We start from the raw sequence: 20,989 nt of genomic DNA, 5'->3' as shown, positions 1-20,989 counted from the left end.
AGAGGAGAAAGAGCAGGCTGAAGAGGCTGGGAAGGAGATACACCGCTTCCCTTTAGCTCCTGCATCTGTTTCAAACTCGTGTTTTGTTATTTCTAACTTGTGCTCACAATCTGATTTGAAAACTCACTAAAACTCTGAATATTTATATAAAACTTTTTTAAACAAAAGGAGCGTATGCAATACACATATCTTTAATAGCAGAAAGTTGCTGCACCTTCTGAGACTGACGTGGATATATGACATGCATAGCATAGGGAATCCCGAAAGCATATGCTATTTGAACAAATTGTACATTGGTATCCAGGTGGTAAATGCAAAAGCTGTATATATTAGACTCCTTCCCAGAAGATAGATAACAGAGAATGAATTTTTTCAGAGCATCTAACTGGTAAGACACAAAAGCTCCATTTTCCACATGATTTAGAACTCAGGGTCATATTTTCAAAGTTCCTTTAGTGCAGCCCTCTAACAGGACTTTCATAAGTTGGGATCTCAGGTTGTCAGTTGTGACTTGTTTTGAACAGGCCTTGGGGTACCTGCCTGAGACAATGATAGGTGCAGAGGTATCTTTGAAATCTGACCTGCCAATCCCACCAATTTTCTGTGTTTAAATAATAATTTTTTAAAATATGAAGGCCTGTAAATCAGTTCCAAGCTTTTGAAAAAGCCTGTCAATGGAAAGCAGGACTTTATAAGGGCTACAGTCTATCTGATCTCCTTTAGCACAAACAAAGGATTGCGCTGTGCTGCTGAACATCCTAAGTGTAATCACTGTTAGTAATTTTTTGTGATGCTTGCTACCTACAGCCACAGCCTTCTAGGTATTTTTACTATTTTTTGTTTTATGTATACACTGTACTAGAAACACTGGTTGAACTCCAAACCACCAAAAGCAGAAATACTACGGCATACCTGTATTGATATTTCGGGAATAAAATGGTCCTGCCATTGTGTGGTTCCCCGTTTCCTCCTTTGTTTTGTCAGTACCTGTTGCTTGCAGTGAGTCATGGAACTGAAAACCCAGGAAAAAAAGATCAGTCAGTTTAACAGTTTGACCTGAGTCATTGCATCGCCTTATGATCCATCAGAAGTAAAAATGCAAGGTGGGAGGCAAAAAGGTCTGTGCCTTTTGAAGGAAGTGTGGTCCTGGATTGCTTAGGCATACTGTGAAACCAGGGAGGCAGACAATGGCTGCTTAAACTCTGAACAGACAAGAAGCCTCACGGCTGGGTGTCACAGGGACCTCCTGTGCGCCTGCCACGGGCACAAGGCCTTCCACAGATAGCTCCTTCTGGGAGAGCAGCCTTGGGTCCCCTCTCGAACACAGGCCACTGTGCAATTTACACAAATTCCGTGCCTCCACAAACCATGGGCCTGTCCAACTACAGAGATCTGCAAAATCATCTTCGGCATTCTGGATGTGGTACTTACACAGCTTTAGGTGTGGTTGGCTTTGCCGCACGTGCTGGGTGGAGCCGGGAAGAGCGAGCGTGTAATTAGGAGGCAAAACCCAGCGATGGCTGCTGCAATTCTTGCTGTTTCTGGCTCTTGTCATCTTCTATGGGCATAAAAGCATTTATCTGAGATATATAATGCTGTGAGGAAATTAAAGGCTTAGAAAATACAGCTTTTAAACTGAATCTGGTGACCTGTCACGTTGCATGCAGTCACAAGCTGTTTCAAGACGCCCTTTGGTGTGCTGTGCCCATCGCCTTTGTTCCCGCCATCCTACATCACAATATTAAAAACCAAACTAAACATTTCAGACTTTGGAAAGAAACCAGACACATTTTTAGGTCTTGCTCCTGACTAAAAATACACTTCCTAAAGCAGTAATGCCACACAGTACAAATAAGGCCTAATACTGTAGACCTGAACATGAGCCCAGCACCTTAGCTGACTCACTTTATTTGATTAACTTTATGATTAAGAAATCCTGTCACGAAACTGCTGTTGTGCTACCATTGCCCAAGTAGCAAAACTCCCTGTCAGTTTGGTGCATAAAATGGTTACTTAAGCAGTAAAAGCTGAATATAGTTAATCTGAAAGAAGGCCTGAGATGATATTAATGAACAAAAAATGTGAAACACGCATATTGAACAAACTGTCTGTTGGGAACTACCTCAGATTATTGAAGGAAGAGATGAGGAGATGGGGCTGTTTGAGACATAGAAATGGCACCAGCTCCAGGAGAAGGGACAGCAGCTGCCACTGGAGCCTCCTGTCCTCCCTGGCACCGTTGGGCTCTGGTCCTGGGAGATGCCCTCTGCCTCAGAGATCCGGAGGGATGGGCGACAAATTCTCTGTCCATCCAACACCTGGAATGAGAGAGTTACATTTCTTCTGCCATCTCTTCATGCCACATTTCCCCTTCCTCAGGCTTAATTCTTATTTCTGTCTCTCTCCCAACTGCTATTTAAAAAGAAGCCAGGATTGTTATCCAAAACAATGTTTTGCTAGCTCTGAATCTGTAATGAAGACAGTGAACAGCATTATCCTTTATTACCTGACACCAGCATGTTTGCCCTGTAGGCAGGAGAACTGTGTGCTGTTCTTAACAACCTGCAGAATCAAAAGTAAGAGCAAACTTACTCTCAGTAAAGAAGAATGACTATGCTGGCTTTGGCTGGGAGAGAGTTAAATTTCTTCATAGTAGGTTAAATGTTTTGGGTTTGTGATGAAACAGTGCTGATAACACAGGGATGGGTTAGTTATTGCTGAGCAGCACTTACACAGCCTCCAGGCATTTTCTGCTCCTCACCCCGCCCCGCCAGCGAGCAGGCTGGGGGTGCACAAGAAGCTGAGAGGAGACACAGCCAGGACAGCTGATCCCTACTGACTGAAGGGATATCCCGTGCTGTGCATCATGCTCGGAAATAAAACGGGGGCGGGGGGGGGGGGGGGGGGAGGTTGGCAGGGGCTGTCATTGCTCAGGGACTGGCTGGGCATCGGTTGGTTGGTGGTGAGCAATTTTGCATTTTTTGTTTGCCTTGGGTTTTATTTTCCTGTTGGTTTTTTGTTTTGTTTTGTTTTGTTTTTTTTTAAATTATTAAACTGTCTTTATACAAATCCACGAGTTTTCTGAATCCTTCCGATTCTCCCCCCATCGCACTGTGACAGAGTAAGCTGGGGACTGTGTGGGACTTAGTTGCCAGCCAGCATTAAGCCACGACACTGACCCCCACGGCGGGGAATATTCCTTTATCCCACTGGTCTTTTCCCAGTTCTCTCATGAAAGATCAACTATTAAAAAAGATGCAGACAGGGGAAAAAAAAAAAGACGACAAACTCTTTCCCATATCTAAACGGGCAAATAAAATTGCACTACGTAGTGGGGATAAAAAAAAAAGGGGGGGGGTTAATGGCAATCTTAGCGGGGCAAAGCCCTTCCCTCGGGCGCGGTGCCCGCCCGGGGGCGGCCGACGGGCGGGTTCCCCGCCCGTCGGCCGCCCCCGGGCGGGCACCGCGCCCGGTCGGTGCCGGCCCCCGGTGTCCCCCTCCCTCCTCCGGTCCCCCCCCCGCCTTCCCGCGCTCCGCCTCTGCGGACAGTGCGCATGTATGGGGCGGCAGCCCAGCCCCTGACTCACCCCGTCTTCTCCCGTCGGTTCCCATCCCCCGGTTGCGGAGGAGAGAAGGAGGCGGCCACCATGAATCGTTTGGGGAAAAAAGGGGATGAGACTCTCATCGAGATGGCGTTGTCTGCCGATGGTAGGAGACCGTGAGGGGGAAGGAGGGTGGCTGCGTTGTTCTGCCTCGTCAGGGTGAGGAGGGGGGTCGTGGGGCCGCGGATTCCTCCCCTGGAAGTGTCGCGGGTGGGAGGGAGCGGAGTGTCCCGGCAGCAGACGGGACCCGGGGGGTGGTGGTTGGAGGGGTTTGTGGGGGGTCTGGTTGTCTCCCGAGGCTCTGCAGGTAGGCGTCTGGGAGGGGGGAGTTGATTCAGGATGACTCCTTCAGGCCTCCTGAGTCTGGCTTTAATCCTCCGGCTTCCCCTGGGAACTGCAGACACGTTTACATGAGCCTGAGCATAGGTTGATTAGGCCTTTTTTAACCCTAAATAAACCTGGAGAAAAACCCAAACAAAACAGTTCCTACACTAGCGCGCTGCTCAGAACCCATACTAGAGATAGCCCTTAATATTTATTTTTAAACACATTTAAAATGCAAACATCACTTTGACTGACAGAAAACTTTGACCCTTTCACGGAGCACTGGCTGGGTGCTGGCTGAGATGAGCCACTGCCAGCAGCTGAGGTTGTGATGAAGAGCAGGCTCAGAGCAGACCAGGTCCCCTTGTTTTGGGGGGCGAGCAGCCCCTCTCCTGCCACGCTCCATCCCAGATGTGCCAGCCCCGTCGCCTTCAGGTACGGCCTCTGCCCCTGTTGCAGAGCGGGTGGGTCAGCGCTGGGGCTTTGCTTTTCTGCAGAAGCCAGGTTACAGATTCCAGTTCGTGTCAGTTTGTAGTGTAATTTTTTATAATGAATGTGGTAATAGCGTGATTTCGTAAAATAACATGACGCAAATGCTAAGTTTGTATTTATCAGTACCTCACCCGGCAACGTGAATCAACAGTCAGATGTAAGATAATATGTTGATATTTTCAGAAAGAGTCTATATTTAAAACCTAAAGAAAAACATTGACCTAAAAAAAATTATTTTGGGGAGTCATGCTTTGCCATCAGTGCTAAAAGTGAAGATCTTAAAGCAGGAAGGAACCACTCAGCTCGTGGGCTGGCTGCTTGGCTTGTATGCTTTCCCTCCCCGCTTAACTACACTGTCTCTTTTAGGAAAACATACAATACCGTTTTAAACTCCTCGAGCGCTAGTGTAAAATCGTGATTTTTGAGAATCTTTGGCAGCCTTGTCTCAGAGAAATAACGGGTAAGGACTATGAAAGGTATCCATAAGCAGCTGTTTACAGTGACGGGGAGGCACGGTGTCCACACGAGTGTCAGACAGACGTTTGCCCTGGCTGCGACAGCCCGCTGGGGCTGGCAGGCTTGCTCGGGAGTGGAGCAGATGGGTGGTACGGCCCCTTGGCCGTATTGGCATTTCCAGTCTTGCGGGGAGCCCTGAGTCACTGCCCGTCCCGCTGCCTGCGAGCCATGAAAAGAGCTGAGACTGAGCTGCTCTAAGCAGCCCTTGCTCCTCTGAAGTAGCTTGAGACTAAAAAATACTTACAAAATATGCGACAACCACTTAGGGAATGATGTTGGAAGCTGGGTTTGTAAACTTAATTCCGCAGCATTCAATCTTCCCATGAGTGTCTTGAGGGTTTTTTATAGTTATAAACATTGAATATAAGGAGATTTGGGGGGTTTCCCAGTACCATACAGGAGCTTATAATTGTCTATACAAAATCTTGCACCAGTTCATTTTTTTGAAGCACTTTTTGAAAACAGAAACAAATTGAATATGGGGTAAAGTGAGTATAATTTTTAAAGTTTATGTTAACTTGTCCAAAAATTTCTCAAGGTTTAAAAAAAATCTTCATTAAATGATGCTTTAGAAAAGTTAACAGTGTGCATATATTGCCAGTGGGATTTCTCGTAGATCTAAACATCTGCTTTGTGCTTTTAAGAAACAGATAGCCTCTTAAGGAGGCTCCAAGCTATAGATGTCTGACGTGCACAAGAAGGGTCTGTGTGAGTCAGTAGGAACAAAGCAGAAGAAAAAACATCTGCTACTTATTTTCCTTAAACACGTGTTCATATTCAGATAGTACGTGTGTATTTAATTCTGGTTTACTACTGCATTTCATTCAACTTGAATGCTGAGGAACAGGTTGTGGGGGTGAAAAACTCCTTACCAGCAGCAGAACGTTTAGCTTGCAGAGGCTGTGTTTGGAGACCGTGTGCCAAAACTGCTAGCTTGAAGGAAGCTTTCTGGCTTCCTGTTGAATTATACCCGCGTGAGGTAATAACTTCCATTTTCATGTGCGTGATTTTGCTTTCTGTTGGCAGATGTGTGGCATTTACTTCAAATATTAAAAACTAAGAAAAGTGAAATTGCAAACTTGGAATGTAAATATCAGAGGAAGAAGACCACAGCATGTTGTTAGCAATATTTCTTTATGGCTATGCTATCTCTTGGCATTTTTTTTCCAGCATTAAATGATAATGCTGCAGTCTCTGTGTTGTGGGATGTATCCCCAAGGCTCTGGATCTTCTGGAAACTCGTAATTGGCTCCATTGCAGTGGTTTGAAATACACTGCCTTTATGCACATGGTTCATTTTTCAAAACTTCCAGGAGTATGGTTTGAACCTGAAATGCTCTAAGACTGATCGAACTTTGAATACTTCCTTAGGTTGGTTCTCCTTTAGTTCATGTTCCCTCTGAGAAAGGCAGCAAAACATCGGGAAAAGCCGATGGCGTGACTTGCAAATGGTACCTGTGCCATTGTGTCAGCTTCTTGCAATGCCTCAGCCAAATACTGCTGTTGTTTAATAGAATGATACTTCACTTATTTAATCAGAATTATTATGGTTCATACTAGTAACATAAAAATACAGGCCTCTGTTGGAAATGACAGCTGTCTGTAATTACTGGAGAAATGTATGTAGTAATTTCTGATCTATTTGTGGAAATGTGAAATGGGTTATCATGTTCCCACAGGGCTGAAGCCAAGGGTTTGTTAACGTGAAAGCTGTTTGAACGATTATTCCCAGGTAATGAAATAAAAGCTCTGAGAAATTTAGACAGTTCAGAATATAAAAGGCAGGGGAGAAAATACTCCCTTAAACCAACCAACATGTAGTTTCCAAGTGGAATTTCTTTACTAGCTGCGATGCGTCACTGTGGGGGCACAGTGTAAACACAGGTTGGTTATCGGAAGGTAAACCTCCTTTTAACAGAAGACTCCAGTTCGTAGTAGGAAAGCCTGCTTTTGGGAACTGATCCCAACAACTTGCATAATATTGCCTTATATATCTTTTCTGTATACATGCTGTGGTGCTTTTAATGAGAAAATAAACATCAAACTCATTCCACCACAGCTGCTGAATATGGATTTTTATCCAGAGATTTGTGTCAGGGTTAAAAAAAAAAAAAACAAACACAAAACAGCTTTGGTCTTGGACTGGTGACTGAGACTTGCAACGCTTTTCTTTTAGGTGAGGACCCTCCATATGAGCTTAAAGTCACTCTCTCTGCAGCCCTGCGAGTAGCAAAGTGGAGCAGCTCCAGAGGAGGGATTAAGTCTCTCACATGTCTTCTTAACCCAGTAGTAATTATGTGGGAAGTTCAGGCCATGCTTGGGAGAGCTGGGCATACAGTTGAATTCCCCCAGGTAAAGAACTGAGTGACTGTCCCGCCCATCCCAGATGAATGTGGTTTTGTCTCTATTTCATGAGGTGTCCACAGCTTCACCTTTTTGCTCAGAAAATGAAAGAAAATGCTCTGCAGCTGTTTCTCCACAAGGTTTCCTGGACTTGGTTCCAGCTGGGGCAGAGGGTCTGGTCTGCGAATGCCAAATAAAGGCTGAGGGAGCAGCTGAAACCCTGCTGCCGGGTAAGGCTGAGCCATGGCTCTCCAGGTTTCCCTTGCAGGCAGTTTGCAGCTGAGTACTGTCTGGTGTGGTGTCCTATTCTGGGGTGTTTACAGGATTAATCGAAAGGCAGGTTTTCCAGTTCACAGGAGTTTGATTTTCATTTTTATTTAAATAAAAATCTGGCTTTGGATATGAGTAAAATTCAAAATTTTGACAGTATAACTACTGGAAAGTTTCCAGTCTTTGATGCTGGTCAGTGAAATTGTGTACAAATGTGATGTTGCACCCCGGAAGGTTTTTGTAACTGATTCTTCTCAATTTATGAATAAAATCCAAAGTTAATTTGCTTTTCAAGAGTTTATTTAACACGTGCATTAGCAGCACATGTTGAGAACTTCTAACTGCGTTGAAATGTGAGTTTTTGCACTCTGGAAAAGTCTACAGAAACGAGATAACTGTGTCATAAAATGAAAGGGCACTTTAACATCTGTGTACAAATGATTAATAATTACTGTGATGCAAGGAAAAATAGGATAAGATATAAGGGCGCTACTGAAAATGTGCTTTTAAAATTATGCTGAGAACTGTTGGTGGATATTTTGTAAAAGAACCCCACAGAAAACCAGACACCATTGTCTTCATATTTAGTATCTATAAACTAATTAATGAGTTGTATATACACATGGAGACTACAGTCACCTAACATAAACATGTAATTAAGAAGGTATAGGTAATGCAAAAATGTGGTGAGAGTTGCTGTGTCAGATGTTAAGTGGTAAGATAATAATGCAGTGAACTTTTCCACTTAGTTTTTTAGTGTTATCTGGGGGTTGAACTGAAGAGCAGTAATCTTATCTAGCAGTAATTTCGTTATATTTGGTAGTAGCTTTTCACATGCTCATGTGTATAAATGCATGGGGGGGAAGGAAGATCCTTGTGCTGTATTGCAAAGGGTAGTTCTTGCAACTACAACATAGTTATGGAAGGATTTTGAGGTGTTGGCTATCTGCAGAAAGCCGAAGAATATGTCAGGAATTATTTAGAGGTTAAACATTGTGTGGGGGAGGAGTTGATTCTAGGTTGAGACTTGGTTACTTGGATTATACTAGATATGTGTGTTTTTCTTTGAAGGGCCTCCTGCAACAACTTACAGCTGTTAAACCGATGGTGTTGGCTGCTTTAGTCTGCTGCATGCCAAGACAAGGTGTGCTAGCGGGCTGGCTGGCTGCTGCTGATAAAAATGTACGGAGTAAGGCAAGGATGCCTGAACCAGTGCTGGAAACTTCTTGTCTTGTGCTATTGTGCTGACATGCTTTGTAAGCACTAATTACCTCTCTTAACGTAACATAATACAATTCTTAACTTGCCTGTTTGGGTAGGTGAAGGGATGTGACGTGAAAATCTGTGTGTAAGTGTAGTTTCCCAGAACAGCTGAGAGAATACCTGAGCTCCATACCTGCAATACTCCTAATCCAGTAAAGGTTCTGTGTACTTGGAATACATCCACGTGTACATTTGGATTGCTTGTTTCACACCCCATCGAGGCAGAGTTAGCACGTATTCTCACGCATTGTAGGCCTGCCTTCAGTCTCTTTCTTTAGCCCCTGTTTTCATCACGGGTTTCTGCTAACGTAAGGTTTCTGCTTTAGTTGTAACTGGTGCCCAAGAGTTGAAGAGACAGATTGTCTTAGGTTCTCTTTATACAGTTGTTATCTGGAATTTTCAACAGATCCTACAGGTTATGTGGTTCACTACTACTTGTTTTTTGTTTGCATTTGTGGTATACTAGTCTGTTACAGATCTGACCATTAAGAATAGACCAAGATTTGATACTACTTGTGTTACAAGACTTCATTCTAGGCTACCGTTTTACTGGTTTTTATTTTTTTCCCAGTGCACGTGGATCACTCATTTACACATAGCAGTAAAATATAAGCACCTCAGTATTTCATCTTGTTGGTTTTTCGGAGTCTTTCAGTACAGTCAGAGCCATTCTCCACTGGTTCTCAGTGAGGACCAGTAGTTGGAGTTCTAAACGCTCTTTTTTAGGAAGTGAGAATATCTTTGGGTGAAGATATTACTGGGTCTTATAACTGGGAATCCCAAGTGATCCCGTTGTCTTCCTTAGCAGGCTCCCAAGGGTAAATGTGAAATCTGAGGCCTTTGGCAAGATGGCAGAACCCCATCAAGCCATGTGGGTAGGGCTCGTGATGCAGATGGCTGGCCTTTAATTTTCTGCACTAGCCCTAAATTAGAAAGGGCCCTGTGGTTTGTTATTCAAAAGGGTTTTCTTAACTATCAGGTAGGAAATCAGAGAGCCTATGCTTGCACAATTTATAGTGTGCTAGAAATATACCATGCGAAAGAGTAATGACCTGCAGACGTGGTTTTGAGGCTGTTGGCAAGTTGGATGCCTTTGTGTACTTCAGTCCTGTTAATTGACTGGTGCTTGCTGAAAAAAACTCTTTAAGTAATGGGAGCCATGGTCCATTGCCCTGCTCATTTTCTTGATTGATAGGAAGTGTTTCTCTCTGGGGTCAGTGTATAAATTCCAGAGTTACTCCATTGTCTTTAAAGTCATTTGGACAGAAAATGTTAGGTCTTGCAAACTCATACTTAAGAAAAAAACAAACAAACATGGATTTGTTTATAAAAAGTCTTTCTGTACTGGTATATTTTTATGTTGTTTAATATGAGAAAATGAAGTACTCAGACTAGCAAAATTCCCAATGACACATTTCATTGGAAGCACAACCAAAATAGTATTGAACTAGGGTAGAGCATGAGGACCAGAAGGAACAAAAACTTGTGGATGAAGTTGGCCATCTGAAATGAAATGTCTGGGTAGTGTGAAACCGAGGAATGCTGCCAGGGGACAGTAAATTTGAGGTGTAGTTTTTTTGTGTATTGCTTTTTACTTTCTTAATGAAAGTGAAGTTATATGTGTTCTTAATGAAACACAAGTTATATGTGTTCCTAGTTTATGCTAAACCTCTTCCCACCATTTTTCACTATTTCCCCATCGTTAGTTCCCTGTTCAAGTTTCGCTTCTCTCTCCCAGTATCTGTAGAAGATCTCTTCTACAAGGATGGGAGTGTAGTGTGTATCCATCCTATTCCCCCTTACTTAGATGTGTCTAAATGCTACACAATTTAAAATACCTGACTTTATCCAGCTGTCACTGCTCTGGGCTTTATTTTTTTAATTGCATTTAAACCTATTAATCAGTTTACATGTGTCAGTCTGCAAAATTATGATACCTGAAAGGTGTAAGTGCTAGCTTCAGTGCTCATAGAACACATAGGAGTCTCGTCTATGCTGGTACATACAATACGGTAATGGTTATTGCCTGAACCACATCAAAATGCCATTCAAGTTCTGTGTTACAACACTATGCTTGTGGTTTTTTGCTAAAAACAGATTTACACAACTCTTTTTTTCTCACCCCCCCCCCCCCCCGCCCTGTTTTTAGCCTAGTGCCTTTTAATCAACAGGGGAGGGTTTATGGTTCTTTAAAAGGAAGGCAGCTGAGGGTAAACCTCAAGTTCTGATTTCAAATACCTATTTACTATACTGGAGATTAGAACGGAGGACTTCATGTCTTTTCCAAATGCTAAATGAGATTTTCTTATTGTTAGGAAGAGATTTGTCTTCCATATATTTATGCCAATCTAAAAGAGTTATTTTTTTCTTTTACTTCGGAGGTGTTGATAGATACCTGTTCTCTGGATTTGCTTGTTTAATAATAAAACACATGCTGAAAATTAATATATCCATGAAGCAGCCTATACTTGAATGCAATCCTTTTTTTAAGGGAATCATAAAATTCTGTTAAAATGTTCCCAATAATTTTTCTTGGATTTACTGAGAATTTAATATTTTCGCTGTTAAGAAATAGGTTTAAATTTTTAGGAGCAGCCCTGAGTGTGCATGAACCACCACTTCAAACATAATCTTGAGATAGAACCTTTGGCTCAGCAGTGCAGTTACTACTCTTCCAACAATGCCAGATGAAGTAATAACACTTATTTTACTTGCTTGGGAGCCAGTAAGAACTAGGTGGGTCCTCAGTTCCCCTAGACAACTCAGTCATCCAGATCTGGGAGAATATGGTCAATATACACATAAATTCAGTTAAGTCATTTTAAAGCTATTTTTTTCTTAGATATGGAAGCACTTAAAATAGTCATTATGAAGCTTACTTATTCTGGAGAAGTCTTTGTTTGGTACATATTTTTGTTAGTGACTCAGTGCTGATTCAGACTCCTTATCAAAGATGGAAATCAGTCGGAGTAGATCCCACTACAGCAGTAATCCCATGGTGATCTTTTGGGAGCAAAGGACACACTTCTGTAAATAGCACATTGATTTAGTGATAAATAATCATGTCTTAAATTGATTTCTCTTTTCTGTCAGACAGGCCAGATTACTGAATAATATCAGGGCTTTATTAAGATGGTAACTGAAGACATCTAAGAATAAAATTTTCTTTCGTTGCTTGGTAAAGATGAATACTAGGAATTTTCTTTGTAGTACAAAGCAGCTACCTCATAACAACTGCAATGTAAGTTTTGGGATTAGTTTTTTTGTTTGTTTGGGGGTTTTTTTGTTTGTTTGTTTTACTTGGACCATCAAAGTTTTACTCTAGGGTATGTATGTGTATAAACATGCCAAAGGTGTCACATATATGCACAACAGTATGACAGGTCTGAAAGCTCTTTTTACCTGCTTGGTTTTGTTGACTGAAATGGATGCTGTTACTGTGTCTAAGAAAATTGTGGAAATAAATGGAAGCAGTATTTTGGAAACAATGCAGAAAGCAATAGCAGGACCAGTAGTAATACTGTCTTACTGCTGTTAAACAATAAAGTTTATCAACAACTGCCTGAGAATCCTGGCTCTGACTTTGCCTTTGGAATAGCTCTGTCAGAGGTCTTAAGTGTGCAAGTGCAGATGATTTTATAGTTTTAGTAGCAAAAATAAAATTTTGATCCCTAAAAATGTCTGTTCAGCTGCCACTTGGCTTTAGAAGCACCTAATATGTTAACATTTTTACTGGTAAAACATGTCTACCAAGAGCTCTACTTGGTGCAGATGAATCAGGGTGTTAGAAGTTGAAAGAAAGGAAAATGTAAATGCCTTCTCGTGCTCTGTTTTCTGACGCAGAGTTGCTCTGAGCTGCGCCAGACTGCGGCATCTACATGCCAGCTGCTCTGTGCCCAGCTGTACCTTGAGTGCAGCATCATGGGCCAAGCTTTTTTCTTCCCATCTGCCAGCAGACCCCAGTTTACTGGGGATGCTGAAGTGACAAAGATCATTATCTTCCAGGGAGATTGCTGGTTAGGTACAGTTAAAGAGCTAGAGCATCCCTGGCTGTGCCTGTGCTAGTAATTAAAAAAAGCCGAGGATTTTTTCATTGGCCTTCGAGGACAAGTAGCACACTCTGGCCGTGTCCATATCGCTACACTCCCTCCTTGCCCAAGCCAGGCAGACTTCTCCATGCTGTTTTGAAGGCCAGAACCTGGCCTGTGGTGTCCTCCAGAGTGTGTTTCTGCTCTGTCTGGGAAAGTGCTAGAAGCCAAAAACTGTTCCACCAAGTGCACTAATAATTACATTGAGTGAGCAGTCCTGTGGTTGGGCCTGTGTCCTGGACCTTTTATCTGCCCAGTCGAGGCACAGCTGTTGTGACCAGGACATGGCCTGTGGCAGGTTGTGCTTCTCCCAGAGAACATGCAGCTCATTTTTTGGTGCAGAGGGATACATCGCTAGTCCTGTTCTAAATGTTGTTCTAAATGTTCTGTTCTAAATGTTGTTTCTGAGAGCTGTTTTGGATTACTGTTGATCTGATCATCCGGGTATGTAATTGCAATGGTCTGTAATTCTTAGGGGTGGCATACCAAAAGTTTTGATGAGTAGGTTGCCCTGCGGTAGGGTGTAGTTTGAGACAGCATATGTTAATACTGCAAAATTATAGGCCATGTGAATCTTACTTATTTCCAGTAATGTGTAAACTCCCAAGACACCCATGTTTAAGGAGTTACAAATAGATGTCTGCAGAACTGTAAGGCCGTTGGAGACGACGGTTACATTGGGAAAGAGGCATTTCTTTCAGCTAGGATATGTGCATGCCCATGAAAGGCCAGTGATTTGAATAAGTAGTAAAATTATATATTTCTGAAATAGTTTTAATGAGTTCATAGAATCATAGAATGATTTGGGTTGGAAGGGATCTTAAAGATTGTCTAGTTCCAAGCCCCTTGCCATGGGCAGGGACACCTTCCACTAGCCCAGGTTGCCCAAAGCCCCGTCCAGTCTGGCCTTGAACCCTTCCAGGGAGGGGGTAGCCACAGCTTTTCTGGGCAACCTGTGCCAGTGTCTCGCCACCCTCACAGTAAAGAATTTCTTCCTTACTTCTAATCTAAATCTACCCTTGTTCAGTTCAACACTGTTACCCCTCATCCTATCCCTGCACTTCCTGATCAAGAGTCCCTCCCCATCTTTCCTGTAGCCCCTTTAAGTTCTGGAAGGCCACTCTAAGGTCTCTCCAGAGCCTTCTGTTCTCCAGCTGAACACCCCCAACTCTCTCAGCCTGTCCTCCCAGGGGAGGTGCTCCAGCCCCCTGATCATCTTTGTGGCCTCCTCTGGACCTGCTCGAGCAGATCCATGTCCTTCTGATGTTGGTGCCCCCAGAGCTGGACACAGCACTGCAGGGGGGGGTCTCACAAGAGTGGAGTGGAGGCGGAGAATCCCCTCCCTTCACCTGCTGGCTACACTTCTCTTGATGCAGCCCAGGACACAGTTGGCTTTCTGAGCTGCAAGCGCATGTTGCTGGCTCATAGTCAATTTTCTATCCACTAATACCCCCAAGTCCTTCTCTGTGGGACTGCTCTCAATCCACTCATCACCCAGCCTGTATTTGTGCTTGGGATTGCCCCGACCCATGTGCAGGACCTTGCACTTGGCCTTGCTGAACTTCATGAGGTTTGCACAGGTCTATCTCTCCAGGTCCCTCTGGATGGCATATCCCTTCCCTCCAGGGTGTCAACTGCACCACACAGCTCTGTGTCATTTTAGTAGTCATAGCATTGTTCTGGAGTTAATTCTTAATAAAAAAATTGCAAGAAGTGACTGCAATTTGTTAAAAAAAAAAAAAAAATTTCTGTTGAAAAGCCACTTATGTTTAGTAGATGTCCTCGTTGTTGTTGATGTGTAGACGTTTCTAGATCTGTTTACATACAATAGCATGTCTAGTGTTGAAGAATAAGGCCATTCCCTTAAATATGATGGTTTCATCAGAATATTGTTGGTTGACTCCCATCTTTAGATAGGAAATTGTAATTTCTTGAAGAATTTTGAAGGTGTTTTCTTGGCTAGCAGAAAACTGTTATTGTTCTCCCTGCTGCAGATACAGGAAAGTGGCATCCTTGTTTGTGTTGCCAAATAAGGTACCTGGACAAAAAGGGGAATGTTGGTGTTTTAAGAGGAACCTGCTCTGTGCTTTCTGTCTGGGTTAGAGTCTCTGGTTTCCAGGGCTTATTCTTTTGTGGGATACAGTGGCTGTGTTGTAAAGGGCAGAGGGGCATTGTTAAATGGTTTCATGTTAAAAGTGGATTTTACTTCTGCTTCTTACTGAAGTGTTTTTTCCTTTTAAAGATGACATTGCGGTTCTCACCAAGTTCAAGTCAACGCGGTCAGAAGGTATTGTACTAACCAGCGTTACGCCTTCCTCTCGTTTGTGTGTGTCCTCTGTCCTTTTTTTTTTCTGCCAGGGGCCTCTTGGAAACCAGACTTAAGTTTATATGAGTCATTGATATCGCATATGAACCAGGCTTTTTGCAATGTGATTTGCAAGTCAATTCTTAGCTATCTGTGGGCAGCTCTCTGGGCTAAGAACTCATTGGGCATCTCCATTCCTGGTGCTTGTTGCAGTTCTGGGTTGCGGCTCCTTTACACCTTCCTACATGACTTGGACGTGCGTTTCTTGTACTACTCCTGCTCAGGAGCCTGTTTATGTTTTTTTCAAGGTGTGAATGTATTAAGTATGTTGTACTTCTCAGTTAATAAATGTTTTGCATTGTCTTTTTGCCTTCTTGTGTGCTGCTCTAGCGTTACTGAGTTTTTTTTTCCCCTGGATCAGAGATACCAAGAGGATTTCCTTCTACAAGTTGCATAAGTAATCAGCTGTGGTACTGGCAGAGCATTTAAAATGTAGAACTCTGAATTGTGCTTGTTCCTGAGGTTAAACTTTCACAACTACAGGAAGGGTAATCCAGAAAAAACAAACACCAAAGCTGTTGTCGTATGCTGTGGAATCAGTTCAAGTCCTCTCGGCAGCATAGGCAAATTGAATGTTACTGCTCCAGGGACAAGGATTTTCCTGCCATGGAGGGTTGTGTGATGAAATGTTTGGGCTTTCTGCTCCTGGGCCCTGGGCTCGCTACCTTCAGCCAAAGCTGCAGCGACCTGCTTCCCAGGGCTGTGGACAGGGCAGGCAGCCGAGTGTGGTGGTGCTGCTCCCTTCCTTTCATCAGGCTGTGGTCTGCTCTCCTGAGAGGGGCTGAGTTTGCTTAAGCTTAGAGCCAGCCTATATGAAGGTAGAGCCTCTCCTTAGGAATATTCTTGCAGAAACAGTTTCTCACATAAATTAATCTGATTATTTTGATAAGTTACTGTTTTTTGAGTCAAAACTTATGTGTTCTTATTACGATATTCTCCTATTATGTGCTATTTGTTGAACGTTGAATGCTTGTGCTGTGTTGGGAGGTGAACTGAATTCAGTTCTGGGCTGAAGCTGTTCCTGTAAACCTTTCTGTGTTTGTTCTTCTGTTTTACAGCCTAGTCCCTGGAGCAATTTTGTTGTATTTGGGTAGGAAGAATGATCCCAAATTATGTACTCTCACACTAACTTTTAGGAGATGACTTGAAGCTGGTTTCCACGCTTGTATCAGCATATGAAAACACCTTTCTATGAGTGACACAAGTAGAACTTAAGTGTTCAGATTGTATCTACTAATACAGTTTTTGCAGGCGTAATTTGCTTTAGCAGAATAGCGTATGACAACTTTGTCTTAGCATTCAGAAACGTATTCATTATATGTTACATACCATTATATTCCATTGTCCAGTTTCTCATTGCAGGTACAATTATAAATTACAGAGACCGTTTTCTGTAAGTGAACTTAGACAAAGGAAAAAATTACAGGAAACAAAATGCTTTCAAGCTGTACTTAAGTAGCTTATTATAGGTTTTCAAAGAACTAGTTTATATCCTGCCTGGATGCAATTTTGTCATCAAATATTTGCAGGTTACCAAAAAAAAAAAGAAGTAGGTTGGTTTTATTGGTAGGAATAATCTAACTGTAGTTGTCTTGACAGTGGACCAGTCTGATATGTGCTAGTCAGTCTGTGCAGTCTAACCTATACCCAGCAATATATCCTTGATGGAGAAAGGAGTAGGTGAATCCCTCTTTTTGGAAGAAAGGGGCACCATTATTAGATGCCTTCTCTAGATTGTGATGAGCTGTTTTCAAAACCACTTACGCTTTTCCATTAGTGGTGGAGTTACTTAGATGCCTCATTTAGGAGACTGCTCTGTCTGTTGAATCAGCAGAGATGGTTATTTAGAAAAACTTCTTGGAGCAGGAGTCTGGCTTATGGGCTCTGAATTCCTATCCAGAGGAAACTGGTGAGAGAGTAGGTTCAGAGCCACAAACCCAGCCAACATCTCAGTATGACTTAGGGATCTGAAGGTACTCAATGTGATTTTTCCCTGTAATGTTAACATTTAAGTAACAGTGTCCTTGGTGAACTGACTGTATTTGCAGGAAAGTCATGTTGGAGTTCAATACCGTTGTTAAAATGAAGGGGTTTTTTTTGTTTGTTTGTTTTTTAAAACAAGAAGCAGCTTGGTAATTTCAGTTGATACTACTATTCTTGATCCTGTTGTCATATGTCCATTATGTGGGCATCTGTAATCTTGAGGTTGTGCACCATTAATCCCTTAGCAACAAAAAACCTAATTCAATTTATGGCAAGCAACCCCAGAGATAACTGAATTTTCATAACTGAAGCAGCGAAGCTCTGGCTGTGAGACCTTCATAGACAGTAACCTAGCAGACATTTGAGACAAGAAAGATACATGATACTGACAGATTTTTGTTTGTCACAGTTAAAAATATGTTTCTGTGACTGCAAGGTTACACCCAGGTAGTACAGACTGAGTATATTGTGTCTCACAGCGTTTTTTCCCCTTCAGAGAACAATTATTGAAGATTTTATGTAGCTGAGTATTATTTTCCAGTTTTTCCTTTTGTTTGTTCATAGCTCCATGCCTTCAAGGTTCACATCATTTTCAGATACAATAATATTTTAAAATAATGTATTTATGTGAATGTATCTCACTTTCATTGTTCCTTAGGGGAAGAATGCAATGGACCTTTATGTGAAACTACTTCAACTGCAGAGTCAGAAGTCCCAAGCAGCTCTGAGGTAAGGTACAGTTCTGATGGTCTTAACTTGCATGGTAGGAAGAGGAACAGTTGCTGTGAAAGAGAGATTTAGTTTTAAAAATTATATTTCTTATTAGATTGTCTTATACCTCCTTTTTTATCCTCGTAAACATTTTTTTCCTTTAGTGTTTTGAAGGAGCAAAACCATGACTGTAACAGTGATACTCAGTGAGTCTTACAAGAGACTTATCAGTGTTAGTACTACAACACAGTGGTAGTAGAAAACAGCATGGGCTTAACAGTGTTTCCAGTATCAGTCTTGAAATAAGAATCACATGATCATTTAAAGATTTGGCAATTGGAAAAAACATAATGCTTCTGCACAAACCCAACACTTTGTTTTATGCTGCGTATTACGTTGCTGGCTGGATAGGGAACTCAAGGCACTCTTGGATTCCTCTACTCTAGGAACTTTTTGACAGTGCAGCACAAATGAAGATTTGAGTTATATCGCTTTCTTGCAACATGTGCAATATGAAAAGCATCAGCAGCTATTCATTTTCTCACAGTACCTCATTGCTTAATAAGTACAGTACACAGTATCTTAAGTAGATAGCAGTGTGTGGTTACTATTCAGTTAAGAAACAGATTTAGAGAGAATATTGAAAGTATGCATTCTTGAAATCGGTATTTAATTTTAATTTCTATTGTCCAATTTCTTTATTATGGTTATTATATCCTTAGAGGAAGATAGGAAGAGTTTTAGATAGGAAAAGAAATAGTTGCTCTGTTGAAATAGTCTCATACTGGCCATGAGTGCTCATCAGAAATGATGTCTATTGAATTGAGTGTTGGAAAACTGTAGCTGTTCTCTTGAACTTCTTAAGAGTAAAACATTTTCCTCACCTCCTAAGAGGCAAATTTGGAGATGGTCATGTGAAGACAGAACTCAGAAATGCTTCCTAGATTACACAGATCTTCATGTTGCTAGTGCATGCAACCATATCATCTATGTGTTTTCATAAATCTACCAGTTCCGTCTTAAAAATTGTTAGTATGTTCACCTTGCTACTTTCTGAATCTGTTGGAGTTGTAGTAATCTTTTTCTCCAGGAAAATTTTCAATCAACAGCCATAGCAAATACTTCGCTGAACCCTGGGCAGATACAGTCTCTAATTATACCATATGAATCAGCATACCATGATAAGCGTCAGAGTCTGAAGCTGATTCTGAGTTCCTTTTGAGTGTCTCTGAGTAGGTGGAGATGACCCGTTTCACCGAAGCTTGAAAGAATTCACTTAGGATGTAGGAAAAGGCAGGAAACGTGGGAGAAGGGGTGTGACGCACGTGCGGTATAGGTGTAGAGACATGGGACTTGAACCTGGTTTGAAGGGTGAATGATGATGGGGTGGGAGAGGAGGTTTTGGTCTTCAGCACTTTCTTGTCTGGGAGGTAGGGTCCCATGAAAAATGTATCTGGTTACTCTCTTAATCTCTCACTGGTAACTTCATACTGCCTTTTCTCTTGTTTTCTACTCATGCATGTTACTTACATAATTACCTTTCTTCATAGTTAGTTCTTAAATATCACAAAGTTTTGTTATATTAACAATATTAGTCTGTAGTTGACTTGATGACTTGAGGTTTATTGTTCTGTTATTTTCCTCTCTCGCTCTAAGAAGAGACAGCTTATTTGGCTCTAGATTGTTTGATTCTCCAGACCAGCTCATTATCTGATATTTGCTTACATTTAAGTTAGTACTTTTCTGTGCTTTTGTATTATCCTACCCTATGTCCCCTAATACACTCTTAATTTATCTGATTTTTGCTTTCTATGCATCTTCTTGTCCAGTATCACACTCTTAGCAACCAGGACAGGCTTAGTTCTTGATTGATTAACGTCCTAGATATTCAGGTTAAGTCTATCCTTAAAGTTTTTTCCATGAATTCATTCCAACAGTGAGACAGCCATGAATTTTTTTCGTATAATGCTAATCTTATGTGTTGTCACAACTTCGGTTTTCTTCTCTGTAAACTGGAAGAATTTATCTTCCTTCAGTTCTTTGCTAGGCTGCCTTTTGTCGTCCTTGATGCATTCCCATAGGAACTGAGCAGGGTCATGTATCCCAGCATGAAAGACAAGCTGTGGTTTCTCCTCTTTTCACCAAGACCCTTCTGAGCTCAGGTCAACATGCTTTGTTCTTGTTTTGTCAGAGAGCACATTTCTCTGTTTTTATGATTTTACTCCAGTGGTAGGTTGGTAATCTTGTTACTTAACCACATACTTTACTTTGTTGCTGCAGTTGGAAAATATGAACACTTGTAAGTCTTAAAACAATATAAGTAAAGTAATTTTAAAACAGAAATGGAATTCATTCATAAAAAAAACATTGGGAAAGTGCTAAATGAATTTACATTCAGGTCACAACTTCATTATGCTCAGGCTGTCTTTTCTTTTGGAAGAGAAGAAACATAACATACAGTAACAGTATCCTTCTGCTCAGCAGTAGGGAGAAAAAGCTAGGACCTTATTGTTGATTTAGCAACAGAGGAGAGACCAAAGGAAATCTAGATTCAAATATGGAGAGCACAAAACATTACCTATCCATAATTCAGCAGTATTTTTTTTTCTTTTGTATTCTGTAAAGAAATATGTGATTTGGACATAAGGAATGATGCAAGTAAAAAAAAAAAAAAAAACACCCAAAAGTGAAAAACAGTCTGTAGTGAAGCCTGACAACATATTTACAAAAGTCAGGTGAAGTCTGGGACTCAAAAATCAATTGAGTCTCCAGTCAATGGTGCATTTGGTCCTTCGTCATGATTTTGCATTTTGTGCTGTAATCCGCTGCTTCTTGCCTATTTTACCCTGTTTTTTTTCTTTTTTTTATCTGATTGATGTTGAGTCTCCTTGTTTTTCTTCTTTTAATCTCCCACAAGGACAAAAGAAACAAGATCACTTGGAGTTCAACAGCTTTTCGTATTACAAGCCTTATAGGATGAATCATTTCCAGATGCTTTGTCATGCAGGGAGGCAAGGAGATGCTTTCAGCAA

General features: G+C 41.7%; 1 protein-coding gene and 1 long non-coding RNA gene across 15 annotated transcripts in view; one reads left to right on the top strand and one right to left on the bottom strand.

Moving 5' to 3' along the window:
* Positions 1 to 924: 924 nt before the first annotated feature.
* LOC141950021 (uncharacterized) lies at positions 925 to 2,310 on the bottom strand. The gene is made up of 3 exons (XR_012630907.1): positions 2,123 to 2,310; positions 1,432 to 1,558; positions 925 to 1,012 (listed from the first exon to the last, which is right to left on the bottom strand). It is a non-coding gene; the product is annotated as an uncharacterized LOC141950021 (long non-coding RNA).
* A 1,194-nt stretch (positions 2,311 to 3,504) lies between these two features.
* Positions 3,505 to 20,989, top strand: part of ANO5 (anoctamin 5) — a 60,695-nt gene continuing 43,210 nt past the window's right edge. For 3 of the 14 annotated variants that reach the window (XM_074885304.1, XM_074885302.1, XM_074885299.1), the window contains exons 1-3: positions 3,506 to 3,708; positions 15,141 to 15,185; positions 17,905 to 17,975. In XM_074885304.1, coding sequence (XP_074741405.1) covers positions 3,555 to 3,708; positions 15,141 to 15,185; positions 17,905 to 17,975 — 270 coding nt within the window. In that variant the 5' untranslated portion in view covers positions 3,506 to 3,554. Of the gene's footprint in view, positions 3,709 to 15,140; positions 15,186 to 17,904; positions 17,976 to 20,989 lie in introns of all 14 variants that reach the window. The other 11 variants (XM_074885306.1, XM_074885298.1, XM_074885303.1 and 8 more) reach the window with 5 other exon arrangements.

This window comes from Strix uralensis, chromosome 15, assembly GCF_047716275.1.
Source record: "Strix uralensis isolate ZFMK-TIS-50842 chromosome 15, bStrUra1, whole genome shotgun sequence".
Lineage (NCBI taxonomy): Eukaryota > Metazoa > Chordata > Aves > Strigiformes > Strigidae > Strix > Strix uralensis.
This window is presented reverse-complemented; position numbering and strand designations above follow the sequence as displayed.